The sequence below is a fragment of the Rattus norvegicus genome, chromosome 2 (assembly GCF_036323735.1).
Source record: "Rattus norvegicus strain BN/NHsdMcwi chromosome 2, GRCr8, whole genome shotgun sequence".
Lineage (NCBI taxonomy): Eukaryota > Metazoa > Chordata > Mammalia > Rodentia > Muridae > Rattus > Rattus norvegicus.
This window is the reverse complement of record NC_086020.1, coordinates 199937812-199959353: the sequence shown is the minus strand read 5'-3', so window position 1 is coordinate 199959353 and position 21542 is coordinate 199937812. Positions and strand designations below refer to the sequence as shown.

General features: G+C 39.1%; 1 protein-coding gene across 3 annotated transcripts in view; it reads right to left on the bottom strand.

Moving 5' to 3' along the window:
* The window catches only part of Vav3 (vav guanine nucleotide exchange factor 3), a 342484-nt gene that overhangs the window by 82991 nt on the left and 237951 nt on the right, over nt 1-21542 (bottom strand). For all 3 annotated transcript variants that reach the window (XM_017590775.3, XM_063281659.1, NM_001191714.1), the window contains exons 18-19: nt 19821-19846; nt 15267-15312 (exon numbers count right to left, since the gene is read on the bottom strand). In XM_017590775.3, the coding sequence (XP_017446264.1) occupies nt 15267-15312; nt 19821-19846 (72 nt within the window). The remainder of the gene's footprint in view (nt 1-15266; nt 15313-19820; nt 19847-21542) is intronic.

Here is a 21542-nt window from a genome sequence, read left to right as displayed (position 1 = left end):
GTATAAATATAATACATTAGAGTCATTTGAAAATTCTGTCCACAGCTGTCACCAACTTGTATATGGACAAACAGACTATGCATATAAAAATTTGAAGTGGCTGTTCTCAGTAAAGCGTGTGCGCGCGCACACACACACACACACACACACACACACACACACACACACAAAGACACTAGTGAATTGTCAATGATTTCCACACTGCAGCAAGAGGATATCACAAACAGAATCCAGGCATGGGTGTCTGAGTAGCTTGCAAAACAAAAGGTAAAATATTAGGAAAATCTTCCTGATTCAGCAGGAATTTCTAACGAAGGTCAGGTCTGTCGTCTGATGTGAGATGAGTTAAACGGAGTTTGAGCTGGCAGTGCCCTGCCACTGAGGCTTTGTGCAACAGTTCCCAGGTTACTTATCCAGCATGTTAATGCTCATCCACTCTTTTGCAATAAGGGAGTGTGGGTGTCAGGATCTGTGAAGGATTCAGTGCTGACTATACAGGGAAGATCTCCAAGAGAGAATTCCAGAGCTGATAAAAAGGTCAAGAGAATGCATGAGAAAAGGCACACGTGTTAAGTGTGTTCTTCTGTGTTCTTTAAAGCTGGAGGCAGAAAAACTCCTACCTGAACTTTGATTCTATTCTAGAATCCTTCCAGAAACCTCCAATTCTTCTCTGTCCCATCTCCTTTCCTAAGCTATTTTGAAATTTAAAATGAACCTCCCTAGGCATCCATATGACCTCTCTCTTTATCCCTGAATACTTAGACAGGGACAGAAAGAATTGCTGTTATAGCTGGATGTGAGCCTTGTCTATTTCTTGACGCTCATAAACCACAGGCTGCACTTTACACCAGGTCCTTATAACATCTTGGTCTCTCTCTGTGCTGTTCTAATAGCAGAGACTAAACAATCAAAGGAGGAAAATCAGGAAGGGAAAAGCGTTCAGATAGGAACAAACAACTCACTTTTAGGGGACCTTCCTCTCTGAATCCATTCCTACTGCATACCTGACTGTTGATGGTCGTAAGCAAAGAGATTGGGGTCCCTTTGATTTCTATGCCAGGTTTTTATTTTTTAAAAAAAGTTTTATGATGTTTAAATCTTCTCACCTGAGGTCTGCATGGAATCTTTTTCATTTTTAATATTGTCGTTTTTTTTTTTAAATGGTGAGGCACTGTTTCCCATGCATTTTTCTCTAACTGCTAAACGGTTTTGAAAATTAGAAAATAAACAAAAGGATGTAAATACATAGTTGTAACAAAATGTTAGCCTCTCCAATAAACAGAGTTGGGGTGGGACAAGCCCTGAATAGATGACATGGTAACCACAGGGCTGATCTTCAATAGCTGATCTTCAATAGCTGGTGAAACTATGAGAACCCAAGTAACACTACCACTGAGAGTTCAAGACACATGGCAAAATAAAGATGCCAGAGAGGGGTGCGGGCTGTTACCCCAGAATGCTGAAACAAGAGAATCTGAAGTTTCAAGCCCACCACTCCAACCTGAACTACACAGCAGTGCCATGTCTCAGAAAGATACTTCATAAATTGCTCTAAGTTTTTACTTAATTGCAAGACTCTATATTACGTTAAATTCCATTTGCTATGGACCAAGGAATTACCTCAACTGTCTGATCTCTAGCCTTGTGGTATAAGGATAGCAGATATCTCCATACTCTTCTACACGTGAGAGAGCCAAAGCTTCTTAAAGAATTACGAAGAAAGCCTTCATAATTACACAGATGGTTGGCTTGAAACAGATTCTCAGATGTTTAGCCTTTATATTTGGTGCAGGTCAGGGTTCTGGGGCGACTGGCCCATCATTTGGTACCAAGTTTTTCATGTGATAACTTATGACCATGCAGGCAGGAAGCAACCAGGCCAAGGGCTTGCTGTCAGCCAGGAGCTCCAACTCTTACTCAATGCACTCTACAGCTTGCTATGCACTGTGTTCAGGAATTCTCGGAACAGTTTAAATTTACATAACACCACACGTGTTAACAGCCAAATTAAAACCTTTTCAAATGAGATTTTTTTTTTGAAAAAAAAATGGTGAATTTTTTTTTCCTTTTAAGAAACGTTACTTAGGAAATTGGCATGGATCATGAAGTATGTTTTTTCTTGTGCTTCGATGATGATTAATGAACTCCTTTTGGAGAGACGAGATCTGTACTTGGCATTGATACTATAAACTTCTCTCGTCTCCGAAGCACTCGCAGGTAGGGAAAGTGGTTACATAAGGCAGTGATTAATGAGATGCCGAAAATGTTGATTTAGTCCCAGATAGCAAAAATTTCCTTTCTTAAATCTAAATGCTTCACCAAAATGGATTTTCAGACTCACTACAAATACGAGTAAAGCGACAGTTCAAGTTGAAAACACATCGTATGCTCGACCTGGGTCCATATGTTTTCCAATTTCTTCCTGTTTTGCTAAGGATTAAAAAAAAAGTACATATCCTTGAACGGTTTGAGATTCCAAGAAGGTGTTGCCATTTCATTTTCTCAAAGCCATTGACCAGATTGGTTCTGGATATTTCTTGAATTTAAATGGAAGATACATATCGTATTTAAATATGGGATCTCTGAAGCATAGCATTGCATTTTTTAAAATGGCCAGCTTCTTCTTCAGGGGTGAAATCTGCAGGTGGTGGTGAAGAGATGTGTGGACATTTTCTCCGGTACAACCTTGCTTCAGTGTTTAGACTAAACAACTCCAAGAGTAACTCTTAGTCCCAAGAAGAAGAAACACTCTGCCCTGCTCCGAAGCTATCGCATTATCAATGGTTTTTGCCATTGAAAACAACAGAGACCTGCAAGTATATTTGTTTTCATCTGGACATCCAGAAACATGTTTTCTGAAAGGAAAAGTAATATGCCAGGTAGGATCCCAGAGGATTATTCAACCCAGGTTCCCCAACTTCCTCTCTAGAAGTGTTTCTTCAATGTAAAATGGGTTTTCAACGATGTAGAGCTTCACAACTTCTAGTGATGACTAAAGTCACAGACGGTACCAATGCACTTCTGCCTACATACCCATGAGGTAGGATTCACAGTGTGGATACAATTTGTTCTCGTCCTTAGCAGGGTAACGGTGGACAAAAGGAGCTCTCATCATGCTACTTAGAAAGGTGTACAATTACAAAGGCTGTGAATCTATTCCTAAAATTCTCCCCGTGGTGTGTCTGGTTGGCAGTTGGCTGTGGGTCTCTAGAACAACAGAAAGCAAGCACACAATGAGCAGAGAGACCGCAGCACAAACTTCTGGAACTACAGTCTTGAAGTACAGACTGACACGCTGCTCCTGATAAAGCTATCTCTCCTACACACTTAACATTAAGCGGACACTGAAGGTTGCATAACAATTACTAAAATAAAGGTCTTCTGAGGTCACAGGCCTAGTCTTGTTCTTGAGAGCTGCTGGGAAAATGAGGACACATGACATTAAGGCGCCGACTCTGAAGCCTACAGAGGACAATGGGAAGAGTCACTCTGAATGCAAGGGTACAGACACACATCATTTTTCTTCCTACATCAAAAGACTTGGGAAATGTAATCTTAGTGGGTTTTTTTTCATATTTTATAAACAAGAAAATCTGATTTTCTCAATGTAGATCATCGATATTCATTTAAAAAGTTATTATCTTACTAGCTCCACAGAGCATATATTGTGACATAATTTGTATAAGATAGCACAGTCTAAGCAAACTATTGAGTCTAAAAACCTGCAAAGCTATACAGTACAAAAAGTAGACTTTAAGCAATGTTTGAAAACAATTGCTTAAATATGTTAACAATTGAAAAATCATTGAAAACATTTTGATGTGCATTTTAAAGATGATCAGAGACTACAGTCTTACTTTGAAATTTTAAAAATTTAAGAAAGTTATAACTTAACTGAAAATAAGCATAAATGCTATTGCAAAAATTTTGATGTCCATATTAAATATACCTAAGAGTATATTAAAATATCTAAACATAAAGGAAATAAAATTCAAAAACCTTTGAGAACCTGCAAATCTGAAATCTATATAGAAACAAATATGCTAGAAAATTATTCATATATTTTTTTAAAATGTTATTTATTTGTGTATTTGAACTTACTGGTACACATTAACTACATGTGGTCCTCAATGTAAGGTGGCCTGATTTATGACTTTGGACTTTCTGGTAACGTTAAATTAATGTACATTCAATAGAAACCATATTATGAGTTTACTTATTTTCCCAGTTTACACAAATACTATACAATGCTCTCTTCACATTCAGGGTAGCATCAGCCAGCCAAGAGTCCAGTTGGGTGCAATCCTGAGGATGAGCAACTGATACTCACAGTAGGGAACTTGCCTGCCATGTGTAAGGCCCTGAGTTTGATTCCCAGTATACATAGACAGACAGACATACAGACATACACACACACACACACACACACACACACACACACAGAGAGAGAGAGAGAGAGAGAGAGAGAGAGAGAGAGAGAGAAAGGAGATGAGATAGTACAGTGGGTTATAAAACAATGATGCCTAGTATGTTAACTGCATTTTTTTACTTACTGCATTTTTGACTCCATGATATTTTGAACTTACAATAGACTTACCAACTCAGATAAGTTTCAAAACACTATTTCATTTCTATCAAATAACATATAGCAAAAGAATACAGTGTCAATAGTCAAAAGCACATGACCTATCTTTTGATGCCAATATTAATGCAGGTAGAATGCAATATAATATTAAAGACAGTTTTAATACACACATACATATTAACACACACACGTGTACACACACACACACACACACACACACACCCCTCTCTATCTGAATTTATATGCACTGACCCAGAACTCTACCTTCATGACTCCATTCTTAAATAGCAATCACCATGTGGCTACATCTGCTCATGTCCTTTCACTTTTATAATAATAAAGACTAGAAGGAATGTTTAACAATAAATCAAGCTAAAACTCACTTCACATTTTTGAAGAGCCTTTAAAAATTCAGGATTCCCTTCAAATTGCAAGTAGGATGATCTTTTTAACCTAGCTAACCCTGTTATAGTCATAGTTACAACTTTTCCAAGGCTTAACGAGCTCTTCCAGATATACTGTACTCCTAATTTCCTGGTGTGGAATAACAAATACCTTGCCCTGTCTCTTACACACAGCTCTCCTTCTCTACTGTTCTGTACTTGTGACTCCTCCTGGCCTTGACCAGAGCTGTTCCTTTCAACCACATTTATCTTCCATCCACATTTTTCATCAACCATCTACCTGTGTTGCGCATCCCAGTGTAGACCTCATTCCCAATCACCATGTACCCTTCACTGTCTCTTGCATTCACTGACTCAAATCTTCAAGACCACCTTTGCTCTGCTACCTCTCAGTTCTGTGGAAGCAGGAACACACTTTGTTCACTCTTTAAATTTAACCCAAGTCGGCAGACTTCTCAAATGGTTGAACAAATGCATTCAGGAGACAAAGGGATAAAAGCAGAACAGCAAATCTTGAAATGTCAGACATTTTGCAAACATGTTACTCTACACACACACACACACACACACACACACACACACACAAAGCATGAGGATCAACTAAACTAAGGAGGGGTCACCTGAGTGAGTGGGTTATACATGTTTTTTTTCTAAGATTTTTCACAATAAACTTCTAAATGTAAGAGTTTAGTTTATTACAGAAAGTCAATATTTTAAAGCCTAGTTCACACCAGTCAGTCATAACTGAACAATGACTATTGCATTTCTGCCGCTGCCATTGTTACTCAAAAGATAACACAGCAAAATAAGGCAGTTTTCAGAACTGCATCATATTTTTAAATTATATATTAAACAGTTAATGTCTTAAAATATCTTTTTGAAAAATCAACTTCACTCAACTTTAATATGTAGTCTGCCAGAAATCATTCTCTCTACTTCAAAACCGTTCGGCAGAGTGAGTTCTGCCAGTCATCCACCCAGTTCGTTTCTGAGCCAGGGTCTACCAGTTGTTTGTTTCAGAGCTTCTAATTAGCTGCCTTATCTTCTGTGAGGGATTCTTCTAGTGCTAAGTTTTAATCGTCCAAATTAATTGAAATACTGTAGCAATTCGAGATTAACATTTTCAAAATTAACAATGCATAAAATAAAATCAGTCATGAATCTGCTTGGTAACAGCAATTACTAACGAACTCTGCAAAACAGACCAGATCTCATTGCTAATTCTCACTGCAGTTAGGTCTTAGAAATAAGCTTTTCCCCTGTACAAAGATACTAGGAAGCAGAGATCATTTAGAGGGATTTTAGACTCAAACACTATGAGTATGATTGGTACCCACCATACATTCCATGATTCTGGGTAATCATCTTAAACTCAGGAAGCCATGATGCAATGTTGCTCTCGTGATTGTGTCCTATAAGACTTGAATTGCTAGGATTCCCTACTGACTTCTTGGTTTGGTGAAATAAACATCAGTAGTAGAAAGTTCACACAGCAACGAGGTGAGAGCAGCATCTGGCCATGTGTGGTAGGTATTGGGGCCTTTAGCCCAGTAGTCTAAAGGGATTGGAATACTTCTTCCAGATCCCTGAGTTTGAAAGTGAACCCTTCCCCAGCTGACCCTTCAGACAACATCTAGCATCACCTTACATGCTAAATGAGTCTTTGTGAGCAAACCTGAAACAGAGAGTACATATGAATCCTGCTCAGGTGTTAGAGTCACGGCCTATAAGATGTCATTTAGGACAAGTAGTAACACACCAGTATGGAACTAGTCCAGGAGTGTATATGCATCAATGACAGCCATCACTTACAAATCTGCATCTGCTAATGTTGGGGTAAAGTGCTTCATCTATTAATCCATTTGACCTTCCTTGTGATGCAAGAAAAGAGTTGCTACTTATCCCCATTTCAGAGGTGATAAACAAGGCTAAACTCTTCCAAGGTTATCCATCCATGATAACCACTGCCAACGTAGATCCCGAAATATAAAATGCAGTCTCTGAAAGTTCTGATGTAAGTGAAAATGGATGGAATGATAGGGTGGAAAGGGTTTGGGTGAGGAGGGCATGTCAAGGTATGGGAGAATGCACAGTGAGAAATAACACTAAAGGCCTTTTAGAAGAAGTCATATGGAAATTTACTACTGTAGGATCTCTCTCTCTCTCTCTCTCTCTCTCTCTCTCTCTCTCTCACACACACACACACACACACACACACACACACACACACACACACTGATTAACAAAGATAAACTGAAAAAAATAAAAAAAAAAAAAAACAAAGATAAACTGACGATCAGCCCTTCCCTTCCCTGTATTTCCTTTCAGTCACAGCTCTAGGCTATGACCAACTGCAATACATCCATTTCTTTTGTTTTCCTTCCTGACTCTTCCAGCATTTAAAGCACCTTCTTCCCATTTGTCCCCACAAGACACGGCCCCTTAGGATCTTGTTCATTATGCTTTCTAATCGAATAAACTGATCTGTACTAACGCTCAGTAGGTAACCATGGAACAAAGAACTAGTGCCCGCATCTGTGTTCACAGGAGAATGCCAGCCTGATGCTTCAGGTACAAGGACACAATTAGACCACCATCAACTGTGAGACGAAAACACTGCCTCTCTTGGCACTGCTGAAAAGTAAAGCTACAATTCAGGATCAGCCTTTGTTGGTCTCCTCAGTCCCCTATTTTAGGTTACGCGCCTCCTGATGTACTTTAGAAAAACCTACAAGTAGTAACAGAAGAATGTAGGAAACAGAAAAGCTGGCCACAGGACCCTCACGGGTGAAATGTCTGAAAAATGTTTTCTCTTCCTCCTCTTTCCTTTTCAAATCTGTACATATAGAATTGATTGAAAGAAAGAAAAAAAGAAAATACACAAAAAGTTCTCTGCCCCTTCTCCACACCTTCATTGTGGAAGTGGGGCATAGACGGTAGGCTGTCCATCCACAGGCAACCCTCACTACAGCCACTGCTGCAGAAATGAAAAAAATGGAAGAACCTAATGTAAGCATTTCTCCCCATTCAAATTGAAAATCGATTTGATGATGTTGAAAAATAACTAAATACTAAAACACTCGACCAAAATTTTACAAACTATACTCTCATGTTCCAGTTAACACAAACCGATTTGTAAAAAGAACTGTGGTAATGATATAACCATAAACTAATCGACCAATGGTTTCTCTCCTAGGATCAGTTAGATATTACACCAAATACTGTTACTGGACAGTAATACGTTCTGATCCAATTGGTTTCTTTTATTTAACAGTTGGGATGGCAGTGCTGAAATGAGATTATCTGGCTCTCAGAAGTGGTTGGCCTATAGAAAATCGCTGAAGTTTCTATTTTTATCTAGTATTTCATGCCACATAGTTTACCTTCTTATATGGAGCAGTAGTTAACTATCATGGCTACAGAAGCAGAGAAGGAGACATGGGCCACATCTCATCTTCCAAGTAAAGAATATTGTATCAATGATAAATGTTCAAGGTAGCTCAAAGAATCTATGAATTCCTTTTTTGTCATACTCTCCTAAACATTTAATAAATGCATACGTTACCTTCTAAGGATAACACTATCAATAAGATTACGCTAAAAGTTCATAAGTGATCCATAAAAAGGTGCCGTATATTATAACACAAATATTTTATTATCTCAAAAATCACATTACTGATGTTGCTTGCCATCTAAAAGGACCACCTCCCTAGATGCACATCTATAACTCTTCGCCTCCTCTTTGTTCCTGTTCTAAAGGTACCTGTGCAGTAGGAAAGACTGGCTTGGCAAGGCATGTACAGACCCGCCAGAAAGCGGGAGTGGTCCTTTGTGAACTCAGAATGAGCCTTGAAAAGGAGAAATAAATCCTCAAACTGAAAGAGACGTGAGCCAGGTGCTGTGATGCTCATTTCAGAAATCTGTTATCCTGGCAAAGGGAATTAGAAAGGTAGTCCTGAAAATAACTACAAGGGGATCAACTGCCTCAGTGCAGAACTCATCTTATTGTTCATAGTTTAATAGAAGCTCGGAGGAAAATCAGCTATTTTAAAAACCAGAGCACACTCTCCAGCTCCGTTCACAGCTTGGATTTCTCATTCCTCTGCAATGAGTCTTAATCACCGGGTTCTCCTTGCCCCATTTCTTTTCTCAAGTTTATTTCTCTCAATGTGAAATATATTTTTACATTTACAATTATGTTCCCACCATTTCGGTTAGGATTTATATTTGATGAAAAATTAGTTTTGGAGGTGACAGAAAGATAGACATGGGAATGACTGATTAATATGGAAATATGACAATCTATGGAAACTGCTTCTTATTGATTGCAGACAAAGGCTCATTTACAAAAGCCGTCAAGGTGCATTTGCTTCCCTGATTTAAAAGAAAAGGATCATTTTTTTAAAAGGAGCTTTTAGAGTCACAGTTTAAAAATAGTGGGTTGGTATTTTTTTTCTCATCACTGTTTTCTACTTGGAAAGTGAAATATAAAATTTCTCTACTGAATAAGTCGTTCTGTTTAAAATCAAATCTAGAGGAAGTCAGCAATTCTATTTAGACTTGGAATGCAAACGTTTGAAATTAAAGCAGCAAAGAGAACCATATTAAACTCCAATTCGGTACCATAAGCCAGCATAGCAAACTGTTTATTTACATAAATGAAAACATCATACACATAAAGTAGTTTAAAAGTAACCCAAGCCCACAGTTTCTTATTTTTCTAATTCATTTAGCTTATTTGCATGTATTATATAATTAAAAAATGTTTTGCTGTGTTTGTAAGGCTATTCTCTAAGATACTATGCTGTACCATGATCCAAAGTACCTACATGTAGAATAGTACATAATGTTAAATCTTTACAACTAATGTATCAGCATATGCGTTTATTCAGCCGAAACCTGGTGCTTTTAACTATCTTTTCTACTTAGAATACAAATATTGTGGAGAAGGGACGTGTTGTTTGTATAATTAGCAACATGCTGGGTTTAGTGTCACATAAGACATGAAGTTGATGATAAAAATGACTTCAATCCTGTCTTCTCATAAGGACAAGAAGAGCATGAATATCAGTACTACTCATCTTGAAGAGAAAGAGACCATCACTGAAGATGAATCTGGTAAGAAACAGTTGAGACAACTCCTAAGGGTGGCCTTTCTGAATCACACGTATCTTCCCCGTAACCAAGAAGGTTACAGTGAACACACAAGTCTTTGCTTTCGGGAAGGATCCATGCACTTGGACATTATCTGTTCACTTGCTGTGCTAGGCTATCACAGTACACAGAAGCAGCTTAAGCTCACAGGAGAGAGCTACCAAAGCATTTCCCATCTGCTCTATCTAATCTTTAAACATCATGACAAAGAATAACAACCCGATTTTTTTTTACGCTCATGACTTACATACAAGAGGTTATGAGTTCCACAAATGTACATAAAAGTCTAGAAATATGAACTTGGTATAAAGATCACATGCTATGGCAAACAGATATACTGCGTGCCATCAGAAATCAATCTCCGATACTTAGATAGGAGGAAATTTTTTAAACCTAGGTATTAAATTTTAATTGGTAACTTTGACCTTGAGTGCCACTTGAGGTGAAAAATATTACAGCAGTGCTCGGATTTGCTTGAGATTTATGATCTCATGTTCTTGAAAAAGACCCAGCACCTCCGTGTTCCTGAAATAATTGATCTGTCTGTTACAAGTGTTGTTTTCCTGATACCAACATCTGTCTCAGGAAGAGAGGTACAAACTGGTGAAAGCATCCTGCTATATTTAAGTGATTCAAAAGAGCTACCAGAATTTGCATCTGACACACATTACATTTGTAAAAGCACTCAGGATTAAAAAAAAAAGTTCTTAGCCTACTACAGCACAAGGAAAAAACAATGAAACCATTATTAATATGGTATACAAAGATTAGATATAATTACTGGTAGAATTTTCTGTGTGCAGACAAGCCACAGTACAAACATGTAGCCCTCGTCTTTCTTGGGTTGTGTTAGAAATCCACAAAATAACCCCACAGTTTTCAATGAGAGTTTTCATTGTCCTGAAGTCACAAACTCTTACAACTAAAGCCAAATCAAATCACTTTCAACCAACTCTCTTGGTTGAATCTTTTGGTGAAGATAATCCAAAGATTGTAAAAGTTGCTTAGCAATCAGGAAATAAAGGAAATATGAATATTATTATGATTATGTAACTTTCTTGTTTATATTTTTTTCAATACAGGGCCTCAGTAGAAAGCTCTGGATGTCTTAAGACTCACTATGTAGACCAGGCTGGCTTTGAACTCACAGCTGTCCCTGCCTGCCAAGTTCTAGGATTAAAGAAATTCACTGCTATGCATGGCTGCAACTTCTTGATTCAATATTGATTTAATAGAAAATTGAATCATTTTTCAAAGATTTAAGTTGCAAATACTGATTCTCCATATGACAAAGTGTCCAACATTAAATAAATTGCTGTAGAACAAATTAATATAATTATCAATACAAATGAGTGTCTAGTGCTTACTAAGCACTTTGTATATACTACCTCCCATCATGCTCACAACACATGTATTCTTCTTTCATACGTATGAAAGCCACAACATAGGAAGCAAACTAAAAAGAGTGGGGCAACAAGCAAAGAACCTAGGCTAGCCCAAAGTGTAAACAACATGTCTCAGATCCACGCTTTCCAACTCTAGATCATGACATGGTTCACTAATACAACATCAGATAGAATTCAAAAGAAAGTGAATAGCAGGACACAAGTGACAGGAATTGAGAAGAGGAAAAATGGGTAAGGGGCTTGCAAACAGGAAGGGGAAGGAAGGTCAACACAGAAAGAGGAAGATGAAACAAATATCACAAATGTTGCTTAATAAAACGTCAAAGATTTGTATTACTCTATAACCAACTAAATCATATAGACGTGAATGCATACTCATACACACATCTTAAAGGAAATTATGAAACTAGGATTAACAAGTGCTCTCCACAAGAACCACAGATTAACAAAAATCCAGTATCGGACATGAAAATCCCCTTCAGAATGGTTAGTCAGGGTGGTCCACATGACTCCCAAACAATGGCTGCTGTCTTTAGTTCTCCCTCTCTGAATGTAAGGTAAGTGTCTACTGCTGAAAACGCTGCACACCAAGAACACAGGACCTAGATTATTTGCGGTAGATAGAACTTGAAAACCTCCTTCCTATGGTCTGGCTACCATGCTGCCAGAAAATACTTGGAAGCTGCTAACGGAAGGAAGCAATTAATAGTCCTACCCAGTTGTAGCACCCAAGAAACACAACAGTATCCAAAGTGCTAAGATATTGGTAAATAAGTGGCACTCACATGTTGGTGGCAACCAATTGCTCTCTAATTAGAATGACAGCCCACTAACAGGGGGGAAACTATGCCTAGGACTAGAAAGTTAGCTAACTTTCTAGAGTTAGTAAGGTCATGGACAATCTACTACTGTCCCTTTGCTAGACCAAAATAATTCTTAACTACATTCTAAATCTTATCCGTATACCCACAGATAAGTATATATACCACCGGCTGTCAAAGAAGCTTCTCTTTACAGCAAATGAAGACCATCACAGAAAACCACCACTGGACCAGACACAGACATCAATGGATCCTGGGGGGCCAAGTGCAATGGATACATTTGTATGTCGGCTCTTGCCTCTACAGCTCAGGGACCAACCCAGAGGAAGCATAACGACTGGAGGAGCCAGAAAACCACCGTGCTTGTGAATCAGTCTCTCACAGACATGGATGCATTGTCAAGATCTGAACAATAGCAATAGCAATAGACATACTAGCTAGGAGAGGGGGAAATCTTAGGGGACCACACTCCTTCATAAGGCACTGCAAGTAACTGTTGACTGCTGAGAAAGGGAGAGTCAGTCTCTCCCCCTGATCAACCCCCTAAGTGGTTGTCCAATAGAAAGTGAAACCACATGCACACAAACAACAGAAACAAACTCAGATTGTATTTATATATTTGTACATATATATATACATATATATGTTATATCTACAATAATAATGGTGAAGAAGAGGCTATCAATTCGAAGAGAGAAAGAAGGGAGTTGAAGGGAAGAGACTTGAGAGAGATTAGTGGGAGAGGAGGGAGGGAGAAGAAGTGATAATTATATTTTAACCAAAATGTATAAAAAGCAAAAAGCAAGAGAGTCAACATATAAGGAAAAATGTATAGTCACTCACTAATTCATGTAACAAATGTTTATTGTGTCTTCTGTACACATAACTATGTATTAAAGTCCTTTCCAACAATAAAGGTCTGTGTGAAACTAAGTTTTGTGCAGGGCCTCTGAAATTTGAACCTGATGAAGTAGGTACATTTGCCCCCTCCCCCAACAGCCTGATTATTTTTCTACAACCCATTCTTATGAGGTTCTAGAAAGCAATCAGTGTACTACAACTCAGAGACGTTAGTGAGAAAAGAAGATGGGATAGTCAAGAGAACTTCTACACCAAAGACACCAATGGCCAATGCTGCTTCTAGGGAGCTGTGCCCAGTTCTGCCCCAGTTGTCTGGGTATCTCTTGAAACGTCTTGGATAAACACGCCCCAAGAATCATGAAAATCTGGTGAACATCACTTGTCCGAAAGACAAGTGTCAAACAAAGGTTTATCCTGAGCAAAGAAGCATGGTGAGTCGGCAGAGGAGGAGGCAGAATGGCAAAAGCAATCAAGCTTGACACATACCTCAGGCCTCATCCAGGAGTGGCTAAAGGAAAGGGCATGTGGAACTTCACTGCAGCCACAAGAGCATTACCCATTTGCTTCTTCACAGAAATGTGATGAGTGGAAAACCACTCATATGCAAATACAGGAAAGCATCCTATAAGGTAGGCGCTCACTTTTGGAATGTTTGTAAGCTTATTCTTCATGCGGGACTTTATCTCTTTGTCACTGATCTCCTAGGCCACATTTATAACCTGAAAATTCACTATATTTTCCTTTAAACAATCTAAAGGACTGTAGAAAACCAACTGTGGAGTAAATTATAGAGTTAAATGTGCATCATCTGACTCTATAAGTAAATGCATTTCTCTACAGGGAAATAGACCAAATAAAAATGCCCAGAGGAGTAAAAGAAATTTCAAAATAACACTTTTAAAAGCCAGATTATTTTCTGGAATAGAAATACAATTCACACAAAACAATAAAGAAACATCACACACACAATCAACACACTCCTACTAAATATGAGTGAGTTGTCTCCTAAACGTCAACATATAGACCCCTTGCAAAGGATCTTGGCTTGGGAAAGTCAGAACTATTAAAAAGTAAAACAGAACTCTATGGTTTTTGGTTTTTGTTAATGGCATTAATTTTGTTCTGTAGTTAGAAGAGTTAAAAAGATCTTGGGATAGAAGTGAGTCAATTTCTAGCCAGAGGCAACAGGGCTTCCATAATCTCTGTCATCTCACAAACCGGTAGGGCCAGCCTGGGTGTGGTTTCAGTTAAAGGATGTTATGCTTTGAAAACGCAACTTTACAGCTAAACGAACAGTGCTGAGGACGAAAATGCAAATCTAAACAATAGCCCAGATCCACAGTACACTCGCTGGACTATGAAATACACATATTGAAATGCTTTATCGAGGAATCCCGTTACACCTCCAAGGACAGGATCATGCACAGAACAGAGCGTTCAGTGACTAAACTGTGGAAGGCACGTCTTAATGAATGAAAAATAATTACACTGTGATAATATAGGGCAAACTTTACAAAGTTAGGAAAAAACAGGTTCTCGTTTGTTCTGTTTTATTTGCATTGTTTTGTTCTTACAGCTGGATCACTCCAAGTCTCCAGAGGACACTTGTTCAGAGACCTGACAATCACTTTGCTGATGTAAAGTCGTATAAATAGAGAATCAGAAGCCCCCCAATTGGGGAGGGTAGCAGTTGCACGCTCTCCCCTGCCCTCTAAGAACAGTGGTGGTGAGCTGGTTGGTTTTCTTACCTGATTTAGGAGGGAAATGAGGAGGGTGCTAGGTATGTTAGCATTAGACAGGCAACCCTGTGGCTGTGCAGTAAGCAAATAAGCAGGTCAAACGCTGAAAGCCCTGGGAGCTGGAGGTTAGTCACCCAGGAGTGACTTGCACTTCAGACCTTCACCTCCTGGTCACAAGGTATAGACCAAACTGTGGGGACAAAGGTCAGCGGTGCAGCTGACTTTCCACAGCGATTTCCATATACCTTCACAGTCACTTAACTGCAGTTTTTATAGATATATAATGAGAAACAGACCTGGATCCACCTGTCTGGAAGCTCTCCGAAGTCCATTGGTCCGCTTCTGTGAGGAAAACAAAGCAAGACAGGAGCGTTGGTGAGATGGGATAGCATCGTTGTAGCAGGGAAGCTCTGGCAATCAATGTTGCCTTAGTCCTGATAAGAATCATGGCTAACTGTGAACAAAATGTGATTTGAATGTTTCTATTTATAATTTAATAGAATCCCTCCGATAAGTTTCCATTAGAATACAATTACATTTTATAAGTCATTGAAATGAACAGAAATATTTTCGTTTGCCTTATTTATGCATCATAACCTAATAATTCTTAAAGTCATAGGATTATAGGATATAAGAAACCATCCCCATTCATGGTTAGAAAATATTCCCAGCAAAGAAATATGCAGCTTTAAGCAGATGTGTAAAAATTCTCACTCAAGTATTTCTGGGCCATGACAGACCAGGGGCTGAAAAAGGCATAAAACCTCAAACTAAAGACCCAAAGCTCTGGCTCCAGAAAACACTTATTTGATAATGTGTTTTAATTATAGATGAATTATATCTTCATAATTAAAAAAAAGTACAGGCAGTTCATGAAGCAAAAAAAAAAAATCAATTATCATAGGAAGGGAATTCCTTTTGGGAAAAAAAGGCAAAAACAAAAACCCATCACACTTAAAAAAAAAAAAAAGGAAAAGAAAAGAAAAAAACACAGCAAGACAAGAGATTTTAAATCTGAAAATGAACGGTTACCACTTGTTTTCACAAGCATTGAATTCTTTGTTACTTGATTACTACAATAATCTCAGAATTAATGAAGGATTTATTTCTTTACATTTTTGTTATACAGTAGATGTGAAGTTGTGTGTAGGACCACTGAATCATTGAGATTCTCATGAGAGGGATTTTCTTTTACGTGTGTTAGAATTTGTCATTGTGTGTATGGGGACATGGTTTCGTCAGAGGAGTCCCCGTTTTAAAACCTACACCTAAGCTGTGGAATTTTCTCAGGGCAGCTTCTCAGGCTGGTTTCTTTCATAAGTTAAATCACTGAAATGTTGGAATGGGGGGCTTTAATACTCTCAGGTACTCAGAGCCATGTGCTGGAGATTCTAGGAGATTCTAGATTCTTAGGTAAAGCAGTGTAGAGAAAATTTAAACATGGAATTTTTTATTTTCACCTCAACCACTCTCAAAATGCATTTGTAAAAGATGAATAGGATCATTAAAGTCTGCTGGGATTTCTACTGAGTAAACAGGGTACCTATGCTAGGAAAACCATTAGAGAGAATCACTGTAAGAAAACCCTGGGCTCCTTGGTGGCCAAGACATAAACATGAGGGTTACAGATCCTCCTCTGAAAATAGGAAAGAAAACTGCTGTCAAAACCGAGCTCTTTCTTACCAAAAATTTGATTGAACAATTTTTGAGTTCTCTACAGAAGGGGCACCAAACAATGCAACTCATGATACTTTCAACAGAAATATATATATATGGTTTGCTTCCCACCAACACCATCACCTTCACTGGCAACAGAAACTGTCTTGCCCTGTTTGACCTAGGGCTTAAGATTAAAGTAGGTAACACAATACAGTTACTGACCAGATAGAAAAGACTATCTTCGAAGATAGGACATTCCACTCGAGCTTTCCCATCTTTCAGGGGGAAATGATAACTACTTCACCAGCATGGTGGTGAGAGTTCATTTGTCTTAAGTGTTTGGATCATTCAGTGAATCTTTACTGTTACTGTCATTATTAACTTGGTGGAGTTGTGAAAGTTTCAATTCATACAAAGGATAAGTTCTGTTCTGGAAACTATAGCGTCTACACTTCGCTGAGGTTTTGAACTGAGGTCTTACTATGGCTGCTGCTGTTCCTGATCTCAAATCCACACATGCAAGAGATCCTCTTGCCTCGGCCCCCCACAGGAGCTGAGATTTCAGGCATCTGTCACTGGGCCCCATTTGCCTTACGGACTGTTAAATGTTCTTCCTCCTGAGAAGCCATTTAAACCAGTCACCCTAAAACCAGGGACTTTTCCACAGGAGAGGTGGGCAGTAAAATAGAGTATATGTTAAATTAATTCTACACACAGAGAGAAATCCCAACTAAACAAAACTGTGATTAACTCTAGTCTAAAAGTATCTGACATTTTTACTATAAAAATTAAAAAATACGTTAAAATCTTTTTTGAAATGCAATATTCAATGTCCCTCCTGTGGTTAGAGAGACCTGGTCTTTAGGTAGAAGTTGGGAAAGAAAGGAGATGCATGGCAGCCATGCCTGGAAGTCACAGGCCCAGGAGACAGGGGAGTTGGTCTCTGGAATCTGACTCTTTTATCCTCCCCAGGAGAGTCGGGGAGGCAAACCTAATTTTATATAAGCGTTTGGTAATTATTTCTTGCTTCACTGCCTTGTCTTATTATTCTTTTTAAAATGTGTGTATTATCTAAAAATCCTGTCTTCGTGCTTCTTGGAGGGAAAAAGAACTAATTCTCTCTGTTGAATTTTACCCACAATATAAGGAAAAGCTCCCTCTGTTTTATGGAGTTAGCTTTGGCCCCTCGGCCAGGGGGGATAGACGTGAAGTGGCCGAGTAGGTAGACGTGCAGTAGTGAACTTGCTATGGGTAGTTTCCAGGCTCCCTGAAAGCCAGACTGCGTGGGAGGGGACAGCCAAGGCACAGCAATGCAGACCCGTGGATCCTGTGACTAGGGGACCTGCCGAGAATGAAGCCAAATTCTTAGAAGAAAAATTCCCAATCATACAACCGTAGCAACAGAGGAGAACTCGAGGCCAGTGTAGGAGAGATAGAAAGTTTTCAAGAAAGAAAACAAACAAAAAAAATCACATTCTCAATATTCTTTACCATACTCTTTTCCTAAAATAAAGCAGTTCCCAGATGAATTAATTGGCTAGCCTCAGCCCACGCTATCATCTTCCCAGACAAAGTGGAGGCTATTAGTAAAGTTAAACATTAAGTGGAAATTGCACTTATTACATTCAAAAGTTAAGAAAATCACTGCGACACTGACGCTACAATTTTAAATTTTCAACATGAAAATTAATTTCTTTTTATTAATAGGCTCACATGTAATTTTGAGGGTATAAACGTGTCTGAGAGAATTATTTAATATCATGTGAGAATGATTAACTACTTCTTATTAGCACATTTTCCTTCTGCAAATACACCCACTTCCTAGGACTTCCTTGAGATAAAATGAAATCATTTTCTTAGGAAAAAAATAATACACATGTCTAATAATAATAATATGTGAAGTATCTTTGAGTTGAAGCCCAGGACCAAGACCAGCGTGTTTAGCAAGGTCATACAAGAAGAACCTTGACAAGTCTCATATAAAAATGGCCCTCCCTGTCTAAGAAGCATAACAGGAGTTTGGGAGCAACTGGAGTTAGCCTGAAAGAGGTCAATATGGTCTCCTTTTAATTCAGGAAAGATTGTTACCTTATTATATGTCCCTGGTCTAAACTCTATGTCCTGACACTCATTTAAGTAGGCACTCTGAACAGCTGTGCCTAGCACAAGGTTCCTCAGACCATACCCGTAACACCTTGCCTGCAGACATTACACACATAAAATAAAGGCGAGACAAGAGCCTCTGAAGACATTTCCCCATGGCTTCCATAGTTTTACCAACTATATAAATACTAGTCGATAAAAACCATGCTCCCAGTGCACAGGCACATTGGACTGGGGCTGTTTGATTTACTTGTTGCTTGTTCAGCTTTGGTTTTATAATTCTGGTTTTGGTTTTGGTTGTTGATGCTAAATCCAGAGGCATTTTCAAAGACAGATAATAGGAATTTAGTAAACAGACTGTCATTCTTTCATCCTGGAATTCTCAGATGACCTTAAACATTTTTACTCACGTTATGTTTAATTTCATCTGTTTATTTAAAAAAAAATTTTGCTATCCCATATTTTCAGTCATGTAAAACTTTTATAAGTTTTGACTGATGGCCTAAATAATGGTGTTCTGAGGTCTGTCGCATTTTACACTCTTTTCCATGTTTCGAAGTAGCTTTATTCTGAGAGCTAGACTTATGAACCACACACTTTTAAGCCATTGGGCTGTGTTAAACCAAAAGGAAATATTATCAGAGCTTGATTAGATCAACACGACTCAGTACTGACCAGCTTTGTGCTGAAGGTGAAAAACTTCTAGAAAGCTGAACCCAAATTCTTGGTAAACCTGGCAGAACTCTCACAAGCCACTACCGGGCAGTGAAACAACATCATGGTGGGCCATAGGTCTACCTACTTCCTGAGAGAGGGCCACCCTCCCCAGCACACAGAGCCACTCCTTCACCCACTATGCGTGAGGGCAAAACAGCCACATTCACCCTCAACCTAAGGCTTCCAGACAACAACCGCGAAAATTCCCAATTCAGGTCATGTTTTGACAAGCGCCTGGTGGCTCCCTCCACTTCAGCTTCACCGGTTCATCGGGAAAGGCACATTTAACACTGTAAGAGCTCAAGCCTGTTGAAGTTAAAAAGCAGCTTGAAACGCAAAGCTTACATAAAAAGTTTAAATGTCAATCTTACCTCCGGTGGTTTGAATGGCCCTTGTTCTGAAACAAAGGTAAAAATTGGCATCGTCAGTGCGGGTCCTTTGGTTTGGTTAGCAGTCTTAGCTTGTCCTCTGCAGAGTAGCAAAGCACTACTCCTCTGTTTTCTTAACTGATACCTGTAATATATTTCCAGGGCCCCTCAGGCTGGGCTCGTAATTGTTTAGCAACCCAGGTTCTCTTACCTTATTGGCTTGTCAGAAAGGTGACTCACACTCCTAAATGACTTGTGGCTTATGCTTAACTTTTCCAACTGTTTCTTAAGCAATGTCAATCCAGCCTCATAAAACTCCTTAAAACAAGGACTTACACTAATTTATATGCAAGATTCAATCCTGAGAGGCAAGCCTTTTTCTTTCAACACATTTTCAGATCCAAGCGCACTGTTTAAACGATACTGTGCAGACAAGTTCCTGTGACTGCAAACCTCACCCAACACAGCGTTCCCTGTGAGGAGGTTTCCATCCACTGGCAATGATACTTACGTTTTATTTTAGAGAAAGTATTCTTTGGTTTACAGATATATACTTAAAAAACAAACAAACAAAACCACCTCAGTCAAGACACAGTTCCAACACTCTTTCCCCTTGCTTCATATACTTATAAACAGGTACACCATCTTTTTTACTACAGTTTGGTGCTTAAAACTGATTCACACCCATAGAGTCTTGAGACCCTCAGGTGAGCAACCTGGCCTGGGGGTGGGAGGAGGGACTCAGGGTATCAGAGTAAGAGTGCATGATGCAGATGGAAAAAAACGGTCAGCAGGTTTTTCCCTTCCCTCCCCCACATCGAGCAGCATCTAAACAAGTTATAACTTCTCCAGACACAGTGAAAACCGCTCACTGCTGTGAGCCCATGCTTGCACTCTTCCCATCCAAAATAACCTCTAAGAAAGGATCTGAGAAAAAACGGACGGATGCAACCAAAGGAGACATCAGGAGAGCAAGAGCAGGCCTGGATACAGCTCTGTGGATTGTTTCCTTAAAAGGCTCCACGAATCCACTCGGCCAGAGTTCACAGGGAAAGCTCCTACCAGAACACCTGCCCTGCTAGAGTAGGCTGCTCACCCAAGAAGACTGCCTGGGGCAGGGAACCAATGGGAGGTCGCTTTGTGGACTTTTTTTTTTTTGTGAACTTTTTTTTGTGTGTGGACTTTTCGCTTTTTTTCTTTCTTTTCATTTTTTTCTCTCTTCTTCTTCTTTTTTTTTTTTTAAAAAAAAAGGATAACTCTAGACTAATGGGAACGGAAGCTCCATGAGCAGAAAGTCACCTTCTGGAGAAAATCTAAGTTTGCCTCCCTTTGTCAATTTCAAACCCCAGCACCCTAGCTTCACAGATGACTGCCTCCCTCCTGTGAAGGCATCTTTGCTAGTTCTGAAAACAGGTTTTACAAAGGAATCTTCCTGGACAGAAAGGCTAGCTCACTTCTGTCCCTCCCCCATAGAAACACGTTTCAGGAGATAGACTAACCAAGACTGAGAGAGATGGCTGAGAAAGGAGGCTATGAGAGTTATCTTTTAGCTAGACCCAAAGCCCTCACACTGGTGTGTGTGTGTGTGTGTGTCTGGTGTGTGTGTGTGTGTCTGGTATGTGTGTCTGGTGTGTGTGTATGTGTGTGTCTGGTATGTGTGTGTGTGTGTCAGTGTATCTGTGTATCTGGTGTGTGTATGTCTGGTGTCTGTGTGTGTGTATCTGG